Here is a 21445-nt window from a genome sequence, read left to right as displayed (position 1 = left end):
AGTGAAACATGATACGAGAGGAACATATTCTTTACTGTGGACACTCAGAGGAGGGAGAAATGATGGATTGTTGGGGTTTGCAGAGAGAGTGAAAGAGGGCCTCACAGAAATAGGTATATTTGTGTTGGCATAGTTACCATATGAACATGTGGAGAAGGAGGTGGGAAAATCTACTATTATAACTAATAATAAGAAGAGACACATCTCCAGTGTTTCTGGAAAAGAAATAGGCCCTGTCTTGGGTGCGTGATATAAATCCTCTCTTAAACCTAAACAAATCAGTAGCTCCTGTTATCTCCCCATTTTGCCAATGAGGAAACCACAGCTTAGAAAGTCCCTACGATTTGCTCACAGAGCTAGAGATTGAAGGGTTAAAGTTCAATCCCAGATCTAGCCCATTCCAGAGCCTACACACCTCCTGCAGAATAAACAGAGCCCAGATGGGCAAAAGTGTCAGACACATGGGATAAGCGTCCATTGTTCCCTCTGGCTGAAGGAAGGCAGAGTCGGGGGCAGACTGGGCTGGTAAGGTTACAGGCAGCCAGGCTGTGGGCGCTGTATTAAACACTACAGGCTATATACAGTAGCAAGGGGGAACCAGTGAAGGAGTGATGGTTTCCAAGCAGATGCTACTCTGATAAAAGCTTTATCATAGGTCTTGGACTATGAATCCTGAGTTATATCTTACAATCTGAAATAATGAAATTCAAAAGTTTGAAGCGTCTCGTCCTGCCTTTAAACAAAAAGGTGAGACTAAGAGCTGAGTGAGCTACCACCACAGAGCTGTCCAGATGGATTCCCAACATGCCAGGCCTTAAGGAAGATTTTGCAGAACAGCCCTTAAGATAAATGCCCTGAGTGTCTGTTACCCACAGGCAAGAACTGACTCACCCCTGGAGCTGTCCAAATCTGGCACAAGGATAGCCCTGGGGACTCAGCATTCCCTGGGACCTGAGGTGACCCCATGGGGCAGTGGGTGTGCACGGGGATGATCTGTTATTGGCAAAATCCAGAGCCCTGATTCCTAGTCTGTGCTCATTTCATCAAATCAAATCATATGTGACACTGAGTGAGCCCCTATCCCTCTCTCCATCTCCTTTCCCCATCTGTGAAATGAGAAATTGACCTCAGCAGGGCCTCAGACTTCACAATTCTCAATCTTTCCCTTCCAACACTCCAGCATAAAGAATTTGTTTCCATCAGTGGCTCACTAACTTGGATTTAGGAAAGGAGCACTCTCTCCCAAGAGCTTTTACAGTTTATAAATCCCTAGCTGAAAATAAATGTACTTCCTTATCTCTAGGAAGCCCACTAGTTCTGACTGTATTACAGGATTCACGGTTCTCAAATCCTGGCTGCAAAGTCCTCACTGAATTTAATCTGGTCCAGAATTATCCTTTTCAAGTGCAAACTGGATCACTGATGAGCAAAGTAATTCAGCAACACAAGATACCATGATCATATATGCAGGCACATGCTAGGAACGCCTTTATCATTAGGGAATAAACACTTGAGGATCCGAACTTGTCAAAGCCCCAAAGATACTATCAGTTGAGAGTTTTATTTTACTCTCAAAAGACTGTGTATGTGTGTTTATGAGTGAAATCCCCAAGAAGTCAAGCAAAGTTTAAAATTGTGGCATTCTTGGAAGGAGGGAGGGAGAACCATGACTTTATTCAGTGTTTTATAAAGATTTCCCTGCAAATGCCATCCATCAAAAATGGATTTCCAGGGGAAGAGTATAGCTCAGTGGTAGAGTCTGTGCTTAGCATGCACAAGGTCCTGGGTTCAATCCCCAGTACCTCCCTTAAAATAAGTAAGTAAATAAATAAATCTAATTACCTCCCCACAAGCCACCAAAAAAAAAAAAAAAAAAAAAAAAGAATCTCCAAAGGGTTAAAAATATTTCCTCCTCAAGAGATTATCAATTATGTAGATCCAAGAAACTGTCTATCAGAATGGAAGTGAACAGGGAGGAGATGCATGATTTGTTCTGCTCTCAGAAACACTGCTGGTAAAACAGAAATTAGCACATGAACTCACATATCTTTGAAAGGACTTCTTCAACTTCATTGGCTCATCCGACCACACCCAGTAGTTCACCCACAGAGCTGCCCACGAGTGACTAACTCCGGTAATCAACTCACTGCAAAAAAACTGGGGCATGTTAACTACAGCTTCATCTTCTTTGACCTCCAACCAGGAGCTGGGAGCAGGGGAATGATAAATGTTAGCATCAGCCATGAAGCAAGCTTAATTACAGAACCAAAGAAACTCACATTTTGAGGGTTATCTCACAGTTATTTATTTGTATAGGACTGAAAATAAATATGCATTCCTTTTCCAGGCCTGAGAAAGGAAAATGCGCCCAAAATGTGTGACAGAACAATCAGCAGGACTGCCAGCCTCACATCTGAGCCTCCTGGGAAGACAGTGTTACAGGGACCAAAATCGACCACCCACGTTCTGCTCTGGGAACTAGCTTTAGTATATCTTCAGCTGTCAGGTACTCAGGGTCCCCTCTCTGCCTACTATTGACTGATTTCTGTAAGACCACCAAAAACTGTGCCACTCATTTAAAAGAAATCAGATTTATATCTAATACATGCCTCAGCAAATCCATCAGAAGGCACAAGCAAGTAGAAGACAAAGCCTGGAAAGGGTTCAGGGTTTCCCCTTTACTTCTTGCCCAAGATACTATATTTAGTGAACTCCAGTACCTTAGCCAGGGCACTGGGAGTGAAGTTAGTTCCAGCTGCGATTTCCTGAATGCCACCGACAACTGCAAATCTCCAGAGACCTACCAACTATGCGGGCAGAGAATGTGCGGAATGAGCTGCAAAAGGCATTTGAATGATCTGCACATGGTATGTATTTTCGCCACCCCAGAAGTGCAGCCTGGTCCATTGTTTGGCATGACCAACCAACCCCAAAGCTGCCACTTCTTGACAGCTGTAGAAGAGATATTGATATATTGACATCGGAAGGCCGAAGAAGGAGAAAGGGTTAAGTTCAGAGCAACATGGATGGAGTGAGAGTGGGAGGTTGAGGAATACAGGCTAAATTCTCTCTGCTGAAGCACCTACAAAGATCTTCAAAATTGTAAATGTGGGGAAAATGTCAATATGCACTGTCTACCTCTGGCCACTATTTCAGGCAAGTTGAACACACACACACACACACACACACACACACACACACACACACAGAAGGAGAGGATACCTGATGTGGAAATAACTCAGTCCAATACTTACCTTCAGAAACTGGAAGCTCTCTATCAAAGAAGAAAGAGTCAGCACTTTGGGAAGATACTTTTAGTGAGATTGCCTCACAGTCACCTCTTCCACGCATACCTTCTCTTTAACCTTTGATCTCCTCCCCACCCCACCCCATTTTTTTGTAAGTGCAGGTGGGGAAAGGTAGAGGAATTTGTTTCAGAACAAGTCTACTTTTAACTCGGCTGTTCTGAGGACGCCTTCTTTTAATCTTCAAAGACAAGGTGCGGAGTAGAGTGTAAGAGAGATAAGGGAGGGGAGATGGAAGAGAAACGGGGGTGAAGTTAGACCAGGGCATGGAGCGAGAGATCTTACACCAGACCCGGCTCTGCCACCGTTCAGACATGAGCACTGAACGGGTACTTTAAACATCATCTTATCAGTGCAGTCCTCTTTTTGAAAGAGAAGTGGATGCCGAAAAGCTAATAGCTTGCCCACGTTTATCTAGTGTTGGTTATAGAGCTCGGACCACCAGATGCCTAGATTCACGCACACGAGACAGAATCGTTAAAGGAGACCCACTCTGACCGGCTAGGAAGCAAAGCCACGGCCAGGAGACGGGAGCGGCAGGGAGTGCTCGAGAGCATCGCGGAGCCGCGGGGGCGTGAGGTGTGCGCTCTGGGTACCTTGATGTAGGCCCGCTGCAGGTAGTTGTAGGGCACTCTGCGCTGGAAGTCGCTGCGCACATCCTCACTGGCGCGGTGGCGGGACGCGGGGCCCCCGAGGCGCTGGCTCTGGCAGCTGCGGTAGCAGCGCGCGCGCTCGAGCAGCGCGCGGAAGAAGGGCAGCTCGGCCCCGGGGCCGGCGCCCGGGGGCGCGAGCGGGCGGCGCGCGGTGCAGTGGCGGGCGCAGCGCGTGCAGATCTCCCTCAGGCGCCGGTGGCTGCGCAGAGCCGCCTCCAGGTCGCGCACGGCCAGCTCGTAGTCCCCGCCGTAGTAGGCGGCCACGCCGCTGGCGTAGAGCAGGTCGAAAGGCTGCAGAGGCCCGGGCTCAGGCTCCCGCTCCAGGCGCCGGCTGTCCGGGGGGCCGCCCCACAGCGGCGGCGGCAGCAGTAGCCAGGGCAGCAGCAGCGGCAGCGGCGCCCAGATGCGCTCCCGCATCCTCCGCCGCGGAGAGGCGCCGGCCGGCCACGCTCGCAGTCGGCTCGGGGCACCTGGCGTCCGGGCCCCGTCTCCCGGCTCCGTGGGCGACAGCACCGGCCCCGCCGCCAGCCGGCTGCCCTGTGAGGCTCAGGTGACCAGCGGCGCTCGGCAGACTGAGAGGCGGAGGTCGGCTCGGCCGGCCGCTCTTAAAGCGACGCCCACAGCTCACACGCTCCTCCTGCTGCCCGAGCGTCCGCGGGCCGCTCGCCGGCGCTCAGCGCGCGCCCTGCAGCCTCCGGGCCTCGGCCGCCGGGAAGCCAGGGGCTGCACGCCCCAGCCCGTGCCAGGGAGCCAGCGCCGCTGGGGGCCAGCCTGGGGCGGAGCGCCTGACGCGTGGGGTCCCTTGGAGGTGGCAGGATGGATACGACGACTCCCTTTTCAGAGAGGAAGAACATCCGGCTTGGTGAGGTTAGGGCTCTCATCATTTTCTGGAATTCGCACGTGACCTCGCAGTTTGCAGAGTTTCTCACCTTTCCAGGAAGCACGGAAGCTCCTTCGCGGGCTGTGGTGAAAGCCCCAGAGGGCCGACTGGGCCAGCTGGGAGGCTTGAGGAGAAAAATGATGGGTCCAAGTGTACAGAGCTGTGAAAAGGCAAAGGATGGACTCAGCCCTGGGCCTGGGGAGTCAAAGTTTACCGCCCCTTCTAAGGAAGGTCCCTCCCTTGCCTTCTCATCCCACTTTGTGTGAGTGTGTGTCTGTACATGGCGGCAGCCGGTAGGGGCAAGGAAACAATGAATAGCCCACCTTTCTGTGCAGACGAGGGTCTTACAGGACCCAGAGAATTGTTGGAGGAAGGAGTAGCTGGACTTCCGTCCTGCCTCTGTCAGTTTACCAACCGTGTGATGAGCCCCAGTTTCCTTATCTCGTACAAATGTCCCAACAACTCAGACGGTTTTCAGATATAAATTCCTATGGTAAGAGTTAACAAAGAGGCAGTTTAAGAAATCCAGCACCCCCAGGATTGAAGCAATGAGCACCAATCTAGGAATGGGAAAGCTGACAGAAATGGCTGCCAGACTCCACAGGACTAGCTGGAGGCTTTCCTGTTCCTCTGTCAGGAGTACCTTCTGAGCCAAGGTGTTCCCTTCTTTCCTGTTCCTTGGCTTCGCACTCACAAGGATTCCTGAGAGCTTATGCACTGGACCCTTATTCTGCAGCCTGCCTCCTGGAAGCATTCCTGTGGTCTCCTAGTGCTTGTGGCAATTCCACCAGAGTCTCCCTGGCCACTAAGATGGTGAGCGAGAGGGAAGGGCAACAGGAAAGAACACCTATCATGTAGTTGGTAGGACTTCCCCAAAGAAGGCTTTCGTGTGCAATCACCACTCTGCCCAGGAGGCTGTCAGAGTTTCATGCTCGTTCCTTTATTCATTTTGTTGGGTTTGACCAATCTGGCTATAAACACCTTGGCTCTGTAACTCCAAGGGCCCCCAAAGAATCATGCTTATATTACTTTTCTCCACCAAACCTCACTCATTTGGTTTATCTCACTGATGCAACAGCTCCACTTTGGAGTTGAGTATGTACTGAACACTTGGGATGTTCAGTATACCAGAATTTGCACTTGGGTCATCTGCCTAGACTTTTGCTATAAGTTTTGTCTCTCTTTTCAGATAAAGACTTTGGAGTCCAGAGTTACTAATCTACTTGTGGAAGGTTTTGAAGCACGCTGGCTAGGGAGTCCTGCTGTGAGACTGAGGGCAAAGTGCCAGGATGCTTTATGACATTTCCACGTCATTTAATATATGTCAATTAAATTTATATCTGTGGATATCTACTGTCAAAATAGGTATTCCAGGGGAAAGGGGAGATGAATAAGCCAGAATCCTTATCCCTGGGAACACACAATGTTGTGTAGGAGACAAACATGACGCACAGGACTGCAATACAAAGTAGAAGCTGTACCTGTTACACTGAATTCAAAGTGCTGTAAAAATGCAGAGCCTGCAAAGATGGCTTCTGGTAGAAGGATCTAAGAAAACTTAGGGGAAGAAGTGGCATTGGCATCGAATCAAAAGCTTACAGGTTGTAGCCATACCAAACTTTCTGCTAATCCCCAAACTGCCATGTGCTTTCAAACCTTCTGCATGTCCTAGTACCTTATCTCCCTCTGCACAAACCCTGTGTGACTTTATAGAAAGTATTCAATTGCCATCTCAAGTTTGCTTGAACATTGGACTCATCTAAGAAGGCAAAAATACTGATATCTGCTTCCCACTCAGAGAGATTCTGATTTAATTGGTCTGGGGTATGGCCTGAGCACTGAGATTTTTAAGTTTCCTTTAAGTGATTCTGATATGAAGCCAAGATTGAGAACCATAGGTCTTGAGTCAATGCCATTGCCCAAAGAGTAAGTCTATGAGTTAGGACTCAAGGTGCCATGGAGGATTCATGAGTCTGAGATGTGCCATCCTTCAGATCTCCCCTCCCCAAGAAGGACAATCTGATCTGCCTTTTCAGGCTGAATCAGAACAAGAGTTCAGGACCATATGGTGATAAGAGCCATGCAGACAGAGAAGTTGATTCCAGGCAATACTCTGCCCGATGGTATCAACTCTGTGTTGAGAAATTAGTCTTCCCTGGGTCTTTCTCATTCCTGAATGTCTTTCTGGGTGTGCCAAATTCCACTTATTTGCCTGGGCCATTTCCTAGACAACTGGGTTCCATCTCAGAGTTTCTGATGCACTAAGCCTAGGGTGGAGCCCCAAAATGTGCCTTTCTAACAGGTTCCTTGGTGATGCTGAGGCTCTTGGAACAAGAATCATACTTTGAGAACCACTTCATCAATACAATTCTTTATGAACAGTGGTTCTTAAGCTTTGTTGTGTATTTAAAAACTAATAATAATAATAATAATAATAATAATAATAGTATAATAATAATAAAAACCACAGAGGCTCTGGCCTTGTAATTGAATCAAGTCTGGGCCTTTATGTTTTTACCAAGTTCCCCAGTGGTTTTGCTACCCACCAAAGTTGGAGAACTACTGCTTTAGGTAGTGACTTTTTCATCCCAGGGGACATTTGACGATGTCTGGAGGTGTTGTTGGTTTTTCACAACCAGGGGAGAGAGTACAGTTGAACTACAGGCATCTAACAGGTAGAGGCCCGTGATGGTGCCAACCATCCCTTGACGACCAGGACAGCCTCCCACAGCAACTACCATCCTAAAGCATCAACAGTGCACAAGCTGAAGAACCCTGGGAAGAACATAGTTTGAGCACTACAAGTCTCACTCAATTCTCTTATTTTACAAATGAGGAAACAGGCCCACAGGCCACATAGATGGGCAGTGGCAGGAGCAGTATGCTTAATTTTATATGCCAAAATATAAAACATGTATGCTGAATGCCGTGGAGCACTGGCTGATAGTAGCTTTGCAAAAAAAGAAAAAAAAATTTAAGAGAAAGAAAACAAAAATACATAAAAGTAAGAAAAAAAGAAATGATGATTTGAGAAAAGGGGCCATCGGAAGTATAAGATGTTGAAATTGCTGCTAAGATGGATATGAACTGGGAGCCTGCAATTTCGCTTTTATTCCCCATTCCTTGCAAATTCAGAGACCAGCCAAAGCACAGGAGAATCCATCCAAAAGCTTTAAAAGAGATCCAATCACTTCCTTTTTTATTATATTTGGAATGAATCTTGACAGGAGCTTGAATTTCCTTTTGACTTCTGTTTACAAGTCAACAGCACCATCGCACCCCTTGCTTTAGGGAACCTCTAGCAGGAAGGAATTCGGAAGACAAGATCTTCAAATCCTTCGTTATTTTCCCCAAATCAGCCTAGGTTTTCAAAACTGACTTCTGTCTTCCCTGCAAAATCCCGATGGAACAATAAAAAGCATGCTCAGACTTCGGCAGGAGACTCCATGGACACTTTCCGTAAGCAAATCTAACATTAGTTTATTTTGATCATGTGTAACCAGGGCTCTCGTTTGCCCCAAACGGCTTTGATTCTCTTGAAATGAAAGGAATGATTCTCACTATGCAACAACCCCGGGCCTGTTCAGCTGCTGTTGATGCTGGCGACAGGGGAGCTATTTCGAAGACTTTTTTTTCCTATTCGAATAGATCATCTGAAGACTTTTTTTTTCCTCCAAATAAATTAGTGTGAAAGGCAAGCCACCAGCAATCTGTCAACAGAAGAGAGAGGGAGAAAAAGGCCTCCCTGGAGGAAGAGGGTTTTTTTGTTTGTTTGCTTTTGTTTTTTTTTTTTTTTAGAAAAATTAATATTTGACTTACATTTCAAATCAAACAGGAGCTACCACATTCCAGAACTGTCTGTTCCTTTCCAATTTCCTTAATAGCTCTGTCCCTGGGCTTACCTTAATTCCTGATGGAGCTTTAAAATTCCAAATCAAATAAAACATTTGCAAGCACTCTGGCCCCACACTCCTTTCATGGAGGCATTCCAACTTCATCCCTCAGAGACTCAGATCTTAGTTGAAAAAGAAAAAAAAAAGTGAGATAAAGAATGGTCATTATTCCCCACATCATTTTAGCTAAAAACACAATTTAGATTGAAATCCCGAGATCAGTGGGCCTATCCAAATCCTAAGGGTGGGGTATCTGGCCAGTTCCTTTTACCAACTTTTTAGTCATGTAACTTGCAAGGATCTCTCTGAGTAAGGTATTCGCATTCTAATTTTACCGATGAGAAAAGTGAAGCTTATAAAAGAGGGGTGACTTTGCCAAAAGTTAGTTTGCAAGTTACAGGACCAGGACTGAAGGCTATTTAGTCTTTCTCCCACTGCTGTACACTACCTCTTTCTAGGCCTAAAATATCTCATAGCTCCTGTCAAAATTCTGCTTTGGTTAAACTTGTACAGACCACATTTTTTCTTTAGTTAGCAACTTGGTTTTATGTTCCTCATTCACCTAGAGTCACAGACTCATAAAATTTTTCTGCAGAATAAATATAGACAGGGTGTGTGTATGTGTGTGTAAAACCATGTGTATTGGACAGAGGCTAAATACGACTGTGAACTCATCTTGATGAGTGATGCAATGCCTGTAGAAACAGTCATGACCATGAGAGAAAATAAATTTAATTCATTCCTACATTAGAGATGCCAGACCACTGTGCATGGATGCAAAGAAAAACCTTACCCATCAGAAATTCTGAGACAGATGACTCCGTATACATGAGTGAGCTATTATTCTGAGATTACCCTCATGCCCTGCTTATCTTTGCGACTCCCTTCCCACCTCCATCCCTGAGTTCTTCACGTGAGACCCCACGTTGCAGGCTCGGCCCTGCTGCAGTAATTGGAGGAGGCTTTCTCCCATGGCCACATCAGCTCCACTGTTCTTCTACTGGCCTGCTCTGCCCTTGAAATCTGGTTTAGAAACTGAACCCATGTCTCCTCCTGTTTGAAGATATGAGGGTTGATAATTAATCACTTCTCTTTTTCCAACTTCAACTTTGCAGCCACTTGAGTAGACCTAGAAATGGAAGCAATAAGTACCCAAATATTATCTTTATTGCTGAAAAGCAGATTTAGAGGCTATGGGTTTTAATATGCAGTAAGTGGTCTTTCTATTCCTTCTGTCACCCACACTGTCAAATCAAACTTATCTGCCTACGTTCAGGCCAAGCTGGGGAAATTCTGTACTATTAATCTAGAAATTTTCTCATCAAGACAAATAATGAGAATTGAAGCTCCACTTCAAACATTCTCCTTAAATAAATATTCACCCCACTTTTTCTGAAATGGGGCCCCACTTGTTCCTGCTTGCTCTGAGACTGTTTTTAAACCAAGCCCCTTTTCCCAGCTTTCTGATATCATGAACACCAGTAAGCTGTCTGGACCAGCACCCAGTTCTTGCTGACAGCAGCCTTGGGAGTGAGCTTTAGCTGTCTGCTATGGCACCGACTTTCTCCTCTCACAGCCACCCCAGAGGCTGACTGCTTTGCTATTGGACACCTGGCTGAATTTCCTCCTATTGCTTGCTGATTCTGTATTTCTAAGCCTCGCCCCCCAAAGTGTTTCCTATCTGTTGGCAGACCTCCCTTCTGCATCTGGTCTACCTTGATTATGACTAGTTGCCTCTGTATGTGGTCTGGCTTACTTGTGACTGGCTCCCAGGCTGATGCTGGGGCGTGTCCTGGCTCTAGCACAGCTGTAGGTGTTCTCATCTCGCTGGCCTCAGCTTCATGGGGAAAGGATGGAGAAGACCACTTCAAAATGAAACATACCCATTTCCAGCAAAAACATAGGCTGTTGCAGTTTCCACATTTTGTTGGGGACCTTGCTAGAGAGCTAAGTGTAGAGAACATAGGAAGAAATATAAAGAAATCAATTTTTTGGTAGAGAATTTACATTAACGTCTCTCATAGTGTTAAATTTTCATCTTTGTTCAGTTTCCATCATTGAGGATTCTGAGTTGGAAACATTTTGTGATTTTATTTCATCCTTGGAGTTGGCAGTTGGGGAGAAACTAAGGACATATGATTATACAAAGTTTACCAAAAATGAAATTTGGGCAGAAAACGTTAAAAATTCACAGAGGAAATAAGCCAGGGTGTCAGGACTTGAACCTGAGTCCAGAGCCCACTTCACTGAAGCTCTCTTCCTCCTCCTGTTAGGGTCTCTAGACAGGAATTTCTGTTAGTACCTGCTGAGAGAGCCTTTGTTCTAGCCAACTTCTCCAGCCTTCCTCTTTAAAAAACAAACAAACAAACAAAAAAACACCTTTATTGTGGTATGGTTCCTGTACAGTAAACTACTCATATTTCAGATGTACAATTTGATGAATTGTGATAGATGTTTGCACCAATGAGACCACCACCACAATCAAGATGGCTAACATTTCCATCACTCCCCAGGAGGTACAATTTTCAGATTCCCAATTTATCCCTTCACACCCCCTCTACCCCCTGGTAACCATAAGTTTATTCTCTATGTCTGTGAGTCTGTTTTTATTTTGTAGGTAAGTTCACTTGTGACCTTTTCTTTAGGACACAAAAGATCATATGGTATTTTTCTTTCTCTTTCTAACTTACTTCAGTTAGAATGACAATCATCTCCAGGTCTATCCATGTTCCTGCAAATGGCATTGTTTTATTCTTTGTTATGGCTGAGCAGTATTCTATTGTATAAATATACCACAACTTCTTTATCCAGTCATCTGTCAATGGACATTTGGGTTGTTTCCGTGTCTTGGCTATTGTGAATAGTGCTGTCCAGCCTTATTCTGGTAACCTACAGACTCAGCTTCTGGTGGGATCACAGAGAAATAAAAAAAAAGCCAACTATTTGGGCAATAAAACCTCAGCTACTAAGACCCCTTGAATTCTAGAGCTGGGTGTCTCCCTCTCTCATTATTGTAGTCTGCTGTGCCCACACTTATCACCATTTCCCTCTTTTGGGACCATCTCCAACAAGGTCCACATCATAACTAGTCCCGCCTGTGGTACCCTGCAGGCTGGCATCCGTGCTTCTCCGCATAGCATTTAGAAGTGCCTCTGCCAGGACTGCTGAGCCTTCTCTGCGGTTCTGTTCTCTAGATTCTGATAGGCAACAGCAGCCTTCCCAACCTGCTGGAGGACGAGGTCGCTCCAAGTCTCAAGGAGATGTACAGTTTTTCCCACCCTAACCCCAGAAATTTCAGCATCTTATTAACAGCTTTGTCTGTGGCAAATCTAGGAAAAATTCATTCTGAGGTAATAAACGTATAATATATAATTTAAATATATATTTATTTAAATATATATAAAAATCCATGCCCAATCTTTTACCAAAATTTGATTTGTAGACCCAAAGATTAATAACCCATATGATTTACTACCAACTATAGAGTAATAGAGTAAAAGAAAATTAGGAAAGAGGCAACATATGCTATATATATGTTCACATATACACACATATGGAAAAAAAAAACTTGAAAGGAAAGAGAAACAATTTTGATTTCCTTTTAAATAAAGAAAAGTGTCCTCTGAAGAATTTTTCCATCTGTTCAATAAAACTTTGTGGTCCAAATAAAATTATCAGAGCTGAAGTACCAAAAGTAAATGTTTTTTAAAAAATAGATTATTTTGCTTATCACGGTGATTTTAAGGAATTCATTCAAACAAAAACATTGGTAGAACCCATAAAACTCACCAATGTGGCTCTGCTGGAGAACTTGTCATTCATCATACCTGAATACTTCAGGTTCTGACGTCACTGCTCATTTTGGCTCCCCTGAAAATAGACTCCAGCTTCCTGATTACCTGACCACCTGTTCCTCCTCACCAGCCTGGCTGGGTGCCTGCCTGCGGTTTCTTTAACCATAGTGCTCCATATATCAGCCCACTCCTGCTGGTTCTCTTCCAAATTACCTTTCATGAGCAGGATCTGACCGTGTGCAGATTATCCAAATGGAAATTTATTCAGAGAGATCATCATCCTCTTAATTTCTTGAAAAGAAAAAGACCAACTGGATCTTAACACTGTCCATGTTCTAGAAAATGCTATTTGGATGAGTGAATGGAATGAATATATTTCGAAAGAGACAGGCACATAAAATAAGCAGCACCGGAAACCAGAATGCCCTGGATCTGCCTCTGGCTCTACCAAGAGCCAGTGTGATGCCCTAAGCAAGACGCCTTTACCCCCATCAGTAAAGGAAGCTGTGGAGCCAGACTTCTGAGGTCCACTCCAACTCTAAGCAATTTCTGATTCTTTTATTTCAAAAATGTAATGTTATCACATTCTGGGTGGTTTCCCAAAGAATTACTCCCATCTTCCTATATTTAGCTCTGGGATAAAGTTAAACTTTGATTCTCAAGCAAATTTTCTAGCTCCCTGTGAGGTCATTAAAAGTCTCATCTTACTCAAGGCTTGTTGATTTTGCCTTGAAATATCAGCCAGCCTTAGCCAGTAGAGCAGGAACCTGGCACTATTGTTCTGAGGCAACCCATCGCGTTGTAACAGTCCCAGGCACCGCAGAGTCGATCCAGATGCCCCCACCCCTTGGGTAAACTCCCCGCTTCCGTCTTCCCAGCATATGCATTCTCCTTCTCTCTGCCTCTCCCCACAGGGAAGAATCATGAAGAGAATCCGGGATCAAGGGGAAATAATGTGCATCGGTACAGCTACTCCGGTCTCCCATCCCACTTGATAAATGGAGACAGTAAGACCCAAATGCAGTGATGAAGTGGCTCAACTGAGAAAACTGTGGTAAATAATTGGTCAAGTCAGTATCTTAACTCTCTTAACTCCTCTCTTCCATCGAATTTTATCCCCTTATCACCCTACCCTTGGAAAAGGTCAGAATGTAAATAGTACACTGACTTGGACCAATTTACTTCTCAAGGAAGGAGCAATTTATACTTACGATTTCATTTATTATCTCCAGACCACTTGCAAATTTTTAATCAGAACTTTTAAGGAACTGTATATATATATATATATACACATATGCTTCAAAACTTTTTAGAAGACTCTTTCCTTTTAGTTTCAATGATGTAAGTTAAATAAATAAAATCTTCATTTTTCTCCCACCTCATTTCTAATACACCTACAAGAAAACATGGGTCACTAACTTGACAGTCTGCATCTCAAAGACTGCCAAACCCTGGATTCTACTACACAAAATCTAACCATATGCTTATTTGTTAAAATAAACATAGAAGAAATTTTCTGGTTGATTGCCTTCAAAGTAGATACCCTGGATGCCATATGCTGATCCCATTTATGATACCAATGTTTCAATGTTTTGAGAAGGATTTGTAGAGAAAATCTGGATATTGTTTTAAATTAAAACTGAATTTTTACTCCAAAAGGGGCCTTCCTTAACTTATTTTCCAGAACCAACTTCAAATGACGCTTAGATGTTTCCTGGAGTCAAGTGCACTTTCAAAAGATAAAGAATCACTCTCGTTAAAAATATTGCAGTGACTGAAGACAGTCTCCTAAGAAGTCAGAGGCTTTACTTTTGATTTGTGAATAATTATTTCATATATACTAACATTACTGTTTTTAAATGACATCACTTTAATTTTTGCAGTATTTGATCATTTTCAAAGCCCTTCTACACATGTAAAATGATAGATTCTGTCTCCCCATCTGGTCTAGTCTCCTGGGCATTTCCTATACTAGGGCTTTAGGTTATATTGCAAAGCAAGGGAAATTCAAAATCTCACTCGGCTACTAAGATTGCTTTTAGTGAACCAAAGGCAATCTGCTTCCCCACATCCAGGGACGGGGTACTCCAAACGAATCCATCCCTCCTCTTTATCCACAACCCCCGTTGATCTCCCTCAATGCAAACTTAAGGGGAGGAAAACTATTTTATTAAAGCAATATACCTTTCTGGAGGCATCACTGCACTTTGAGAGATAAACTTAACCAAAATGGTTCTCAAATTTTGGCATATGTGAAAGAGTTACTGTTGAAGGTCCCTTTCCTCTATTTTTTCCCCCGCTTCATTCCTGATATACCCACAAGAAAACAAGACTGACTTGCACACTCTGCATCTGAAAGACTGCCAGACCTCAGATTCTATCGCATGAAATTTCAAATTCTCTAGGGATCTGCTTCTGTATTATTGCAGGATAACAGAAAAGAACAGATGAAAATAGGGACTTCTCCTTGTATTACATTCATGGCCTCATTTTAGTTGGCAAAACTTGTAACCCTTTCCTTGGAAGATTATGCCATGATTGACTAGGGCTTTCAGAAAAGCCTTAAGGACATTAAAAGCCAGAGATAAAACTTTTTCATTTATTCATGTTTTTCCTCAGTGACATTCCTTTTAAGAGGGTCTCTCATGTGATATTTTAAGAACAGAACAATAAGGCCAAGTAATGTGTTTATTCACAATGTCTTTTTCCCATGAGCATTAATCATAACTTCACAAATTTTCCTGATAACGAAACAGATCGTGATCTGAGGCTTCCTGTCATTCTCAGTCCCACAGTTGCGTCTGGAACTAAGCCCGTAAATGAAATTCGGTCACTAGCTTTCTGTTGGTGGGGAGACAAACCACACAGCCTCCTTCCTACCACCATGTGCCACGCTCGTCCAGACCTGCTACCGCCTTCCCTTTTCCCACAAGCACACACTGACCTACAGTTCAAAGGGAAAGTTGAAGAAGTTATCAAGAGCGTCAGTCTCAACAGAGCCAAGCTCCAATAATTAAACTCATCGATGTTCCAGCATGAGAGCAGCTTTGAAGATCATCTAATGCAGACCCGGATTGGGCTGAAGACCTCCAGGCCTAGATTGGAAAGTTAACACACAAGCATACAGTGATCTGGTGGCTAAACTAGCAAGGCAATCATACTTTTGTAGACGAAGCTTTTTCCTTGGCAGAAAGACCTTATCAGGATTGAATTTTGAAATCTTCCTTGCTAAATTTTTAAAATTACCATTAGACTGCAGCCTGTGAGACGCATGGAGGTACTTAGAGTCCTTGAGACGTTTTGAAACACCTACTCCCACTTCAGCCAGAGCTCTTGGATTTTATTTGCATATAATGCATTAGGGGGAAAAAAAAAGACACAGGGGCTTTAAAACTTTGAAAAACCCTCATTTCAAATATGCCACATTTCCAACCGACACAGCCTCATGAAAGTCCAGGCAGGATTTGGGGAGAACTTCCTGGGGACAAAGAAAACGTGTATAAAATTTCTCAAGAGTCCCAAATAAAAAACTTCAATGTTGTTCAACTGCACTAGACTTTATACATTGCTTTCGCTTTTACTTTCCATTGCATTTGTGATGTGCTCAGATTTCCATGGAAAAGCATATTTATATTTTTTACTTCTAGGCTGCAGGTCAAGGTGTCTAAGGAAACAGAGCATGCTGTAATCAGCAGTTCTGAATCTGAATCCAGCAGATCTGCAGTCTGAAGATGGATCTAAACACAACGAGGGACCAAGAGTGGACTCTGAACAATAATTTTACATCCAAAAAGCAAACTGGAGAAACTTGGGAAAACAGAGACAGAGCTACTGGGTAAATCCAACCAGATTCCTCTGAGAACAGCGGAGACAGGAGGAAGTATCTCTGTATTGAGCATCTCTCCGCGATTTCATTTGTTCTTTTCTAGTCTTCCTCATATCATTAAATTCACTAATAGCCACCTGGTTGCTCAAACCAAAATATCTAAAATTATTCTTGAGCCCTAGTTTTCCTCCTACTCAGTAGCTAATCACTCAGCCTTGTCCATTTAAATTTAAAAATATATCTTTAATCCATTCCCTTTGTCTCCAATCCAGGCCACTGCTCTAGAGTAAAACACTATAATTCCTCACTTGGTAGACCAAAAATGCCCTCTTTCTGGTCTCCCAGCTTCCATGATTATCTTCCTCCAATTTATTCTCCATACGACAGCCAAGATCTATTAAATTCACAAATATGATCATGTTATTCCCCATCTTAGTATTCTTCAATGATTTCCCACTGCAGTTGAGATAAAATGCAAAATCCTTAATTTTTCTACAAGTTAGTACATGATCTAGCCAATGCCAAATTCAGTCTTACCTCTTGCAAATTTCTTCTACTTCCTGCTCTCTGTTTATACTATACTCTTTTATTTTCTTAAATTTATCCTGAACTTTCAAACCTCAGATCCTTTTCACATGTTACTCTCTCTGTAGAATTCCCCTCGACCCCCATTCTTCAGTTACCAACCTAAATGTTACTTTCTCAGAGGGATTTTTTGTGTGTGCTTATAATACAAAACCCCTGTCATGATCTATTGCACAGTACACTGTCATTTTTCTTCATGGCACTGACCACAATCTATATATTTCTGTTTGGTTTTTTGTCTTTCTCCTTTAATAAATCACAAGCTTCATGAAGGCAGGAATATTTTGTTCACTATTGTGTACCCAGCAATTAGGATAGTGCCTGACATATATCAATATTGTCAATCAACTAATTAACTGAAAGAACCAGTGCATGGCTGAATGAAGTAAATAGGAAGCTGGTATATTTAGCTGGCATACACCCTGAAAATATTTAGCTGGTATACACCCTGAAAAACCCAGGGAAAGCCTCCTTTTTCAATCCTTATGGCCTCTGTAACTTCTATCAATTTCTTTTCATCATCCTTTGTGAGGGCAATAGAAAACAGTTAAGTCCATTCACTTGACAGCATCTCAGATATTTGAAAACAACTCTTGTTTTTGAAATATTTTATCTTTAGTAGGATGCATAATAATTGCATAAATGTAATATGTACCTCTTACGTATCTGTTATGTTTAAGGGACTAGCTTGATTTAATGGAGAATGTAAGCATAGAAAAAAGATCTGTCCTCAAAAAAGACAATTGAGGGGGACATGAAACAAATACAATTCAAAGTAAAATGTAACACGTTTTAAGATACTTTAAAAGACTTTATTACTTCTAGCTTCTGAGAACTTCGTGGAAGAGGTAGAGGTTAACCTAAACTTTGTAGGACAGATAGGATTTCAATAGAGTGATATGGGGGAGATACAATGGCATTCTAGGGAGAAAAAAAGTATGAAATATGCCTATTTTTAGAAAACACAGAGCATGTTTTGGAAAAAGAAAGGAGCCCAGTTTTCTTGGAGCATATGTTATTAGAAGCAGCTACTGTCTGACTCAGATATTCCACTCCTGAGTATATAGCCAAAAAAAATAAAAATAAAACACTAATTCGAAACGATACATGCACCCCAGTGTTCATAGCAGCAATGTTTATAATTACCAAGGTATGGAAGAAACCTAAGTGTCCATCAACAGTTGAATAGATAAAGAAGATGTAGTGTGTGTGTGTGTGTGTGTGTGTGTAAGTGTGTGTGTGTGTGTGTGTGTAAGTGTGTGTGTGTGTGTTTAACAGAATAGTACTCAGCTGTAAAAAAAGAATGAAAATTTGCCATTTGCAGCAATATGGATGGACTTGGAGGGCATTATGCTAAGTGAAATAAATCAGACCAAGAAAGACAGATACTATATGGTATCACTTATATGTAGAATCTAAAAAAATACAACAAACTAGTGAATAAAACCGAGAAGTAGCAGACTCACAGATATAGATAACTAGCAGTTACCAGTGGGGAGAGGGAAGGGGGGGCCTATATAGGGGTAGGGGGAAAAAGATTTATTATAGGGCTATATGAAACCACATGTGTAAAACTTTTGAAAATTCTAAAACACTAGAATTTTTAAATCTTCCATTTAATTAAAAAAAAGCAAAAGATACAGCTGGAAAGGAGGGATGACAGCAAGTTTTGGAGGCCATTGATTCCTTGGATTTAGATTCTGTTTATAGAGAATTACCATTATTGAAGCAATTGTACATTTAAAAGATTAGACTGAGGCATGAGAAATAATTATTAGTAGGGAGATCTGGACCCCTGGTTGAGGACATATTAATGAGATGGTTACTACAATTGCTTAGAAATGATACTACAGGCCAAAAGTAGGATGCGGTGGAGGGAATGGAAAGAAGAGCAACGTTAGTCATTGATTATGATAAAACTCAGGCAGGTTCTACGTTCTGTGAGCTTTCTCCAGTGGAATTGAGCCTCGAGTGCACATAGCAGTAAAATGTCCATAACACACCCTCACTGGCTTCCTTCTCTTTTCTGATTCACTTCTCCACTTACTGTCCAGTTCTTCCTGGAGTCACCTCCCCAGTATGCTCCTTGCACTCACATTCTTGATTCAGAGTCTGTTTCTGGGAAAACTCAACCTAAGTCAGATGATATTAATAGTAATGGAAAACACCAGATTAGGGCAAGTTGAGGGTAGAGGTTGGAAGGAAAGGGTCAATGTTCATTTTGACATTTTGACTGAAGTTGGAATTTGTATTATTAGCTGAATCAAATCGATGTAAAACAAAGTCTAATTTGAATTGGTAAAATAAGCAAGTATTTGTAAATGACACCAAATTGTGAGACTTCTGTATCTGCAAATATTTTACATTTGTGTATTCCAATTTTGTTATTGAACATTTTTTCCAGCAAACTGATTAAAAATCAAAGCTATAATTTACACATACACCAAATAGCCCAAGCTTGAGTTCCAAAGATCCTCTTAAATGGCTCCATTTTTAATAGAGAAAACAGGAAAATAAAATTCCTTCCTTTTATTAAACATATATCAAATAAAACTCCCAACAGAATCAAAGTTAAATATAAAATCTGTGGTTATAAGGGAAAAAATAAAAGTCAACATTTGATGTATAATTGAGGGTGGAATTTCTGAAACATAAAAACAAATAACTAAGTTACAAAGTAAGAGCTTGATAGATTTAACTACATATATATTTTTAAAGTATTAAAATTAAATATAAATTATCAACTGTGAAAAAATTTCAATGTATATTATATACAAAGGGCTATTATCATTTATATAAAGAATACTTGTAAATCAAAATGCTGAATGCTTCAACTCTGGAAAGGCTCTTCCTTTGACCTAGTAATAATACATTTAGGAACTTATTCTAGAGAAAAGTAGTAACATACAGAAATATGTGTAAGTAAGAATATTCATTGGAGTGTTATATCTAATATTAAGAAACCGAAAATAACCTTTATGTTCATCAATAGGAGAATGTAAGATAAACAATAGGGAATGTTGGAATACCACAGTAAAAGCATACATTCAAGGAAATTGGATGACAAGCACCAAAGCTGAGTTAAGAGAAAAGCACAGAAGTATGCATGAAATAGTGGTTCCCATCCACCAGCTCTTTTCAGATTCCCTTCTACCGGAGTGTCAGCAGGAAGACAAGGGAAGATAAAGGGTACCACACTTCATAGTGCAGGGGCTGGTTATCATTCATGGGGTGAATGGTAAGAGCCAAGTATTTCCCTTGGTGATGTCTTTATGAGTTTCATGGACGTCTTTGCTAGATCGTTCATTTAAATTACCTGGATAACTCTATTCCAGGTAGCTCTTTGTAATTCTTTCTTCAGCATCTGGTTTTCCAGGTTACATATACAGTCTCTTCTCTGAGATCTTCTTGCCTCTCCATTCTCCAGGCAACTCTTTTGGAGAAGATCAGGAAGATGCTTTGCTGGCATTCTCTCATATGACCTTTACCTTGAAAATATTCAAGCATCCTTTAGCCACTGGGGAGTGATGGATCCCAATGCAGAAGCCCTTTTTGGGCTCTACCTCCTCAAACCAGGTCTACTTTTCCTTTTGAATTCCTAGTTTGCAATCTGATAAAGCTTTCTCAGGAGAGAGGCAGGTGCAGTGCTTTGTATTACCCAATTTTTGAGAACACATTTCAAAGCTCTTTCAGATATTGGCTTGAAGCCCCTCTCCCTATGTTTGGGGTAAGACGTTACTGATGTCCCTCCCACAAGATGGGTGAAAATTTAGAGCATAGCATGTTTCCAAAGTAAAGTGTCTGCAAATCCCCCATCACACTTTCTCTTCCAGTCTTTGCTTCTGACTTGATCTGTTTGAGAGATTCCATAGTCTCCATATCATTTCATGTAAAAAAGAATGTATTGATAGAAAGGGGTTTGTTTTACACTTTGGTAACCAATATTTATCTTTTTGGCCTGTCAGTCAAAATGAAGACGGGAGATCTCATTCTAATTTCCTGTGTTACCTGACCAAGTGATACAGGGCTAATTATTTAACCGCTCTGTGATTTCCCCTTATTAAAAATGCAGAGTAAATGAAGTAATGGGATAATAATAGTGCTTAATTCATAGGTTTATTATGATGATTAAATGAGTAAATACATGTGAAGTCTTAAAATATGTCTAATTTGTCATAGGAACTCAGTAAACGTTAGTTGCTATTATTTACCTTTCAAACTTCCAGTGATAAATTAAATAAGTCATGGGGATGTAATGCACAGCATGATGACTATAGTTAATAATCCTCTATTGCATATTTGAAAGTTGTTAAGAGAGTAGATCTTAAAAATTCTCATCACAAGAAAAAAAGTTTTGTAACTGTATATGGTGATGGATGTTAACTGACCTATTGTGGTGATCATTTTGAAATATTTTCAAATATGGAATCATCTTGTTGTATGCCTAAAACTAAATATAATGTTATATGTCAATTATACCTGAAATAGAAAAAAAAGAAAAAAATTAAT

General features: G+C 42.0%; 1 protein-coding gene and 1 long non-coding RNA gene across 4 annotated transcripts in view; one reads left to right on the top strand and one right to left on the bottom strand.

Annotated features, from left to right (window-relative positions):
- P3H2 (prolyl 3-hydroxylase 2) overlaps positions 1-4543 on the bottom strand; it is a 135397-nt gene extending 130854 nt beyond the window's left edge. Inside the window, exon 1 of the mRNA XM_010959247.3 lies at positions 3902-4543. Coding sequence (XP_010957549.2) covers positions 3902-4375 — 474 coding nt within the window. The 5' untranslated portion in view covers positions 4376-4543. The remainder of the gene's footprint in view (positions 1-3901) is intronic.
- Positions 430-21445, top strand: part of LOC123618134 (uncharacterized) — a 45365-nt gene continuing 24349 nt past the window's right edge. The window contains exons 1-2 of one of the 3 annotated variants that reach the window (XR_012507644.1): positions 430-2867; positions 13440-13579. This is a non-coding gene — a long non-coding RNA (uncharacterized LOC123618134). Of the gene's footprint in view, positions 2868-4717; positions 4826-4926; positions 5652-13439; positions 13580-21445 lie in introns of those variants that run through there. The other 2 variants (XR_012507642.1, XR_012507643.1) reach the window with 2 other exon arrangements.

This window comes from Camelus bactrianus, chromosome 1, assembly GCF_048773025.1.
Source record: "Camelus bactrianus isolate YW-2024 breed Bactrian camel chromosome 1, ASM4877302v1, whole genome shotgun sequence".
Lineage (NCBI taxonomy): Eukaryota > Metazoa > Chordata > Mammalia > Artiodactyla > Camelidae > Camelus > Camelus bactrianus.
This window is presented reverse-complemented; position numbering and strand designations above follow the sequence as displayed.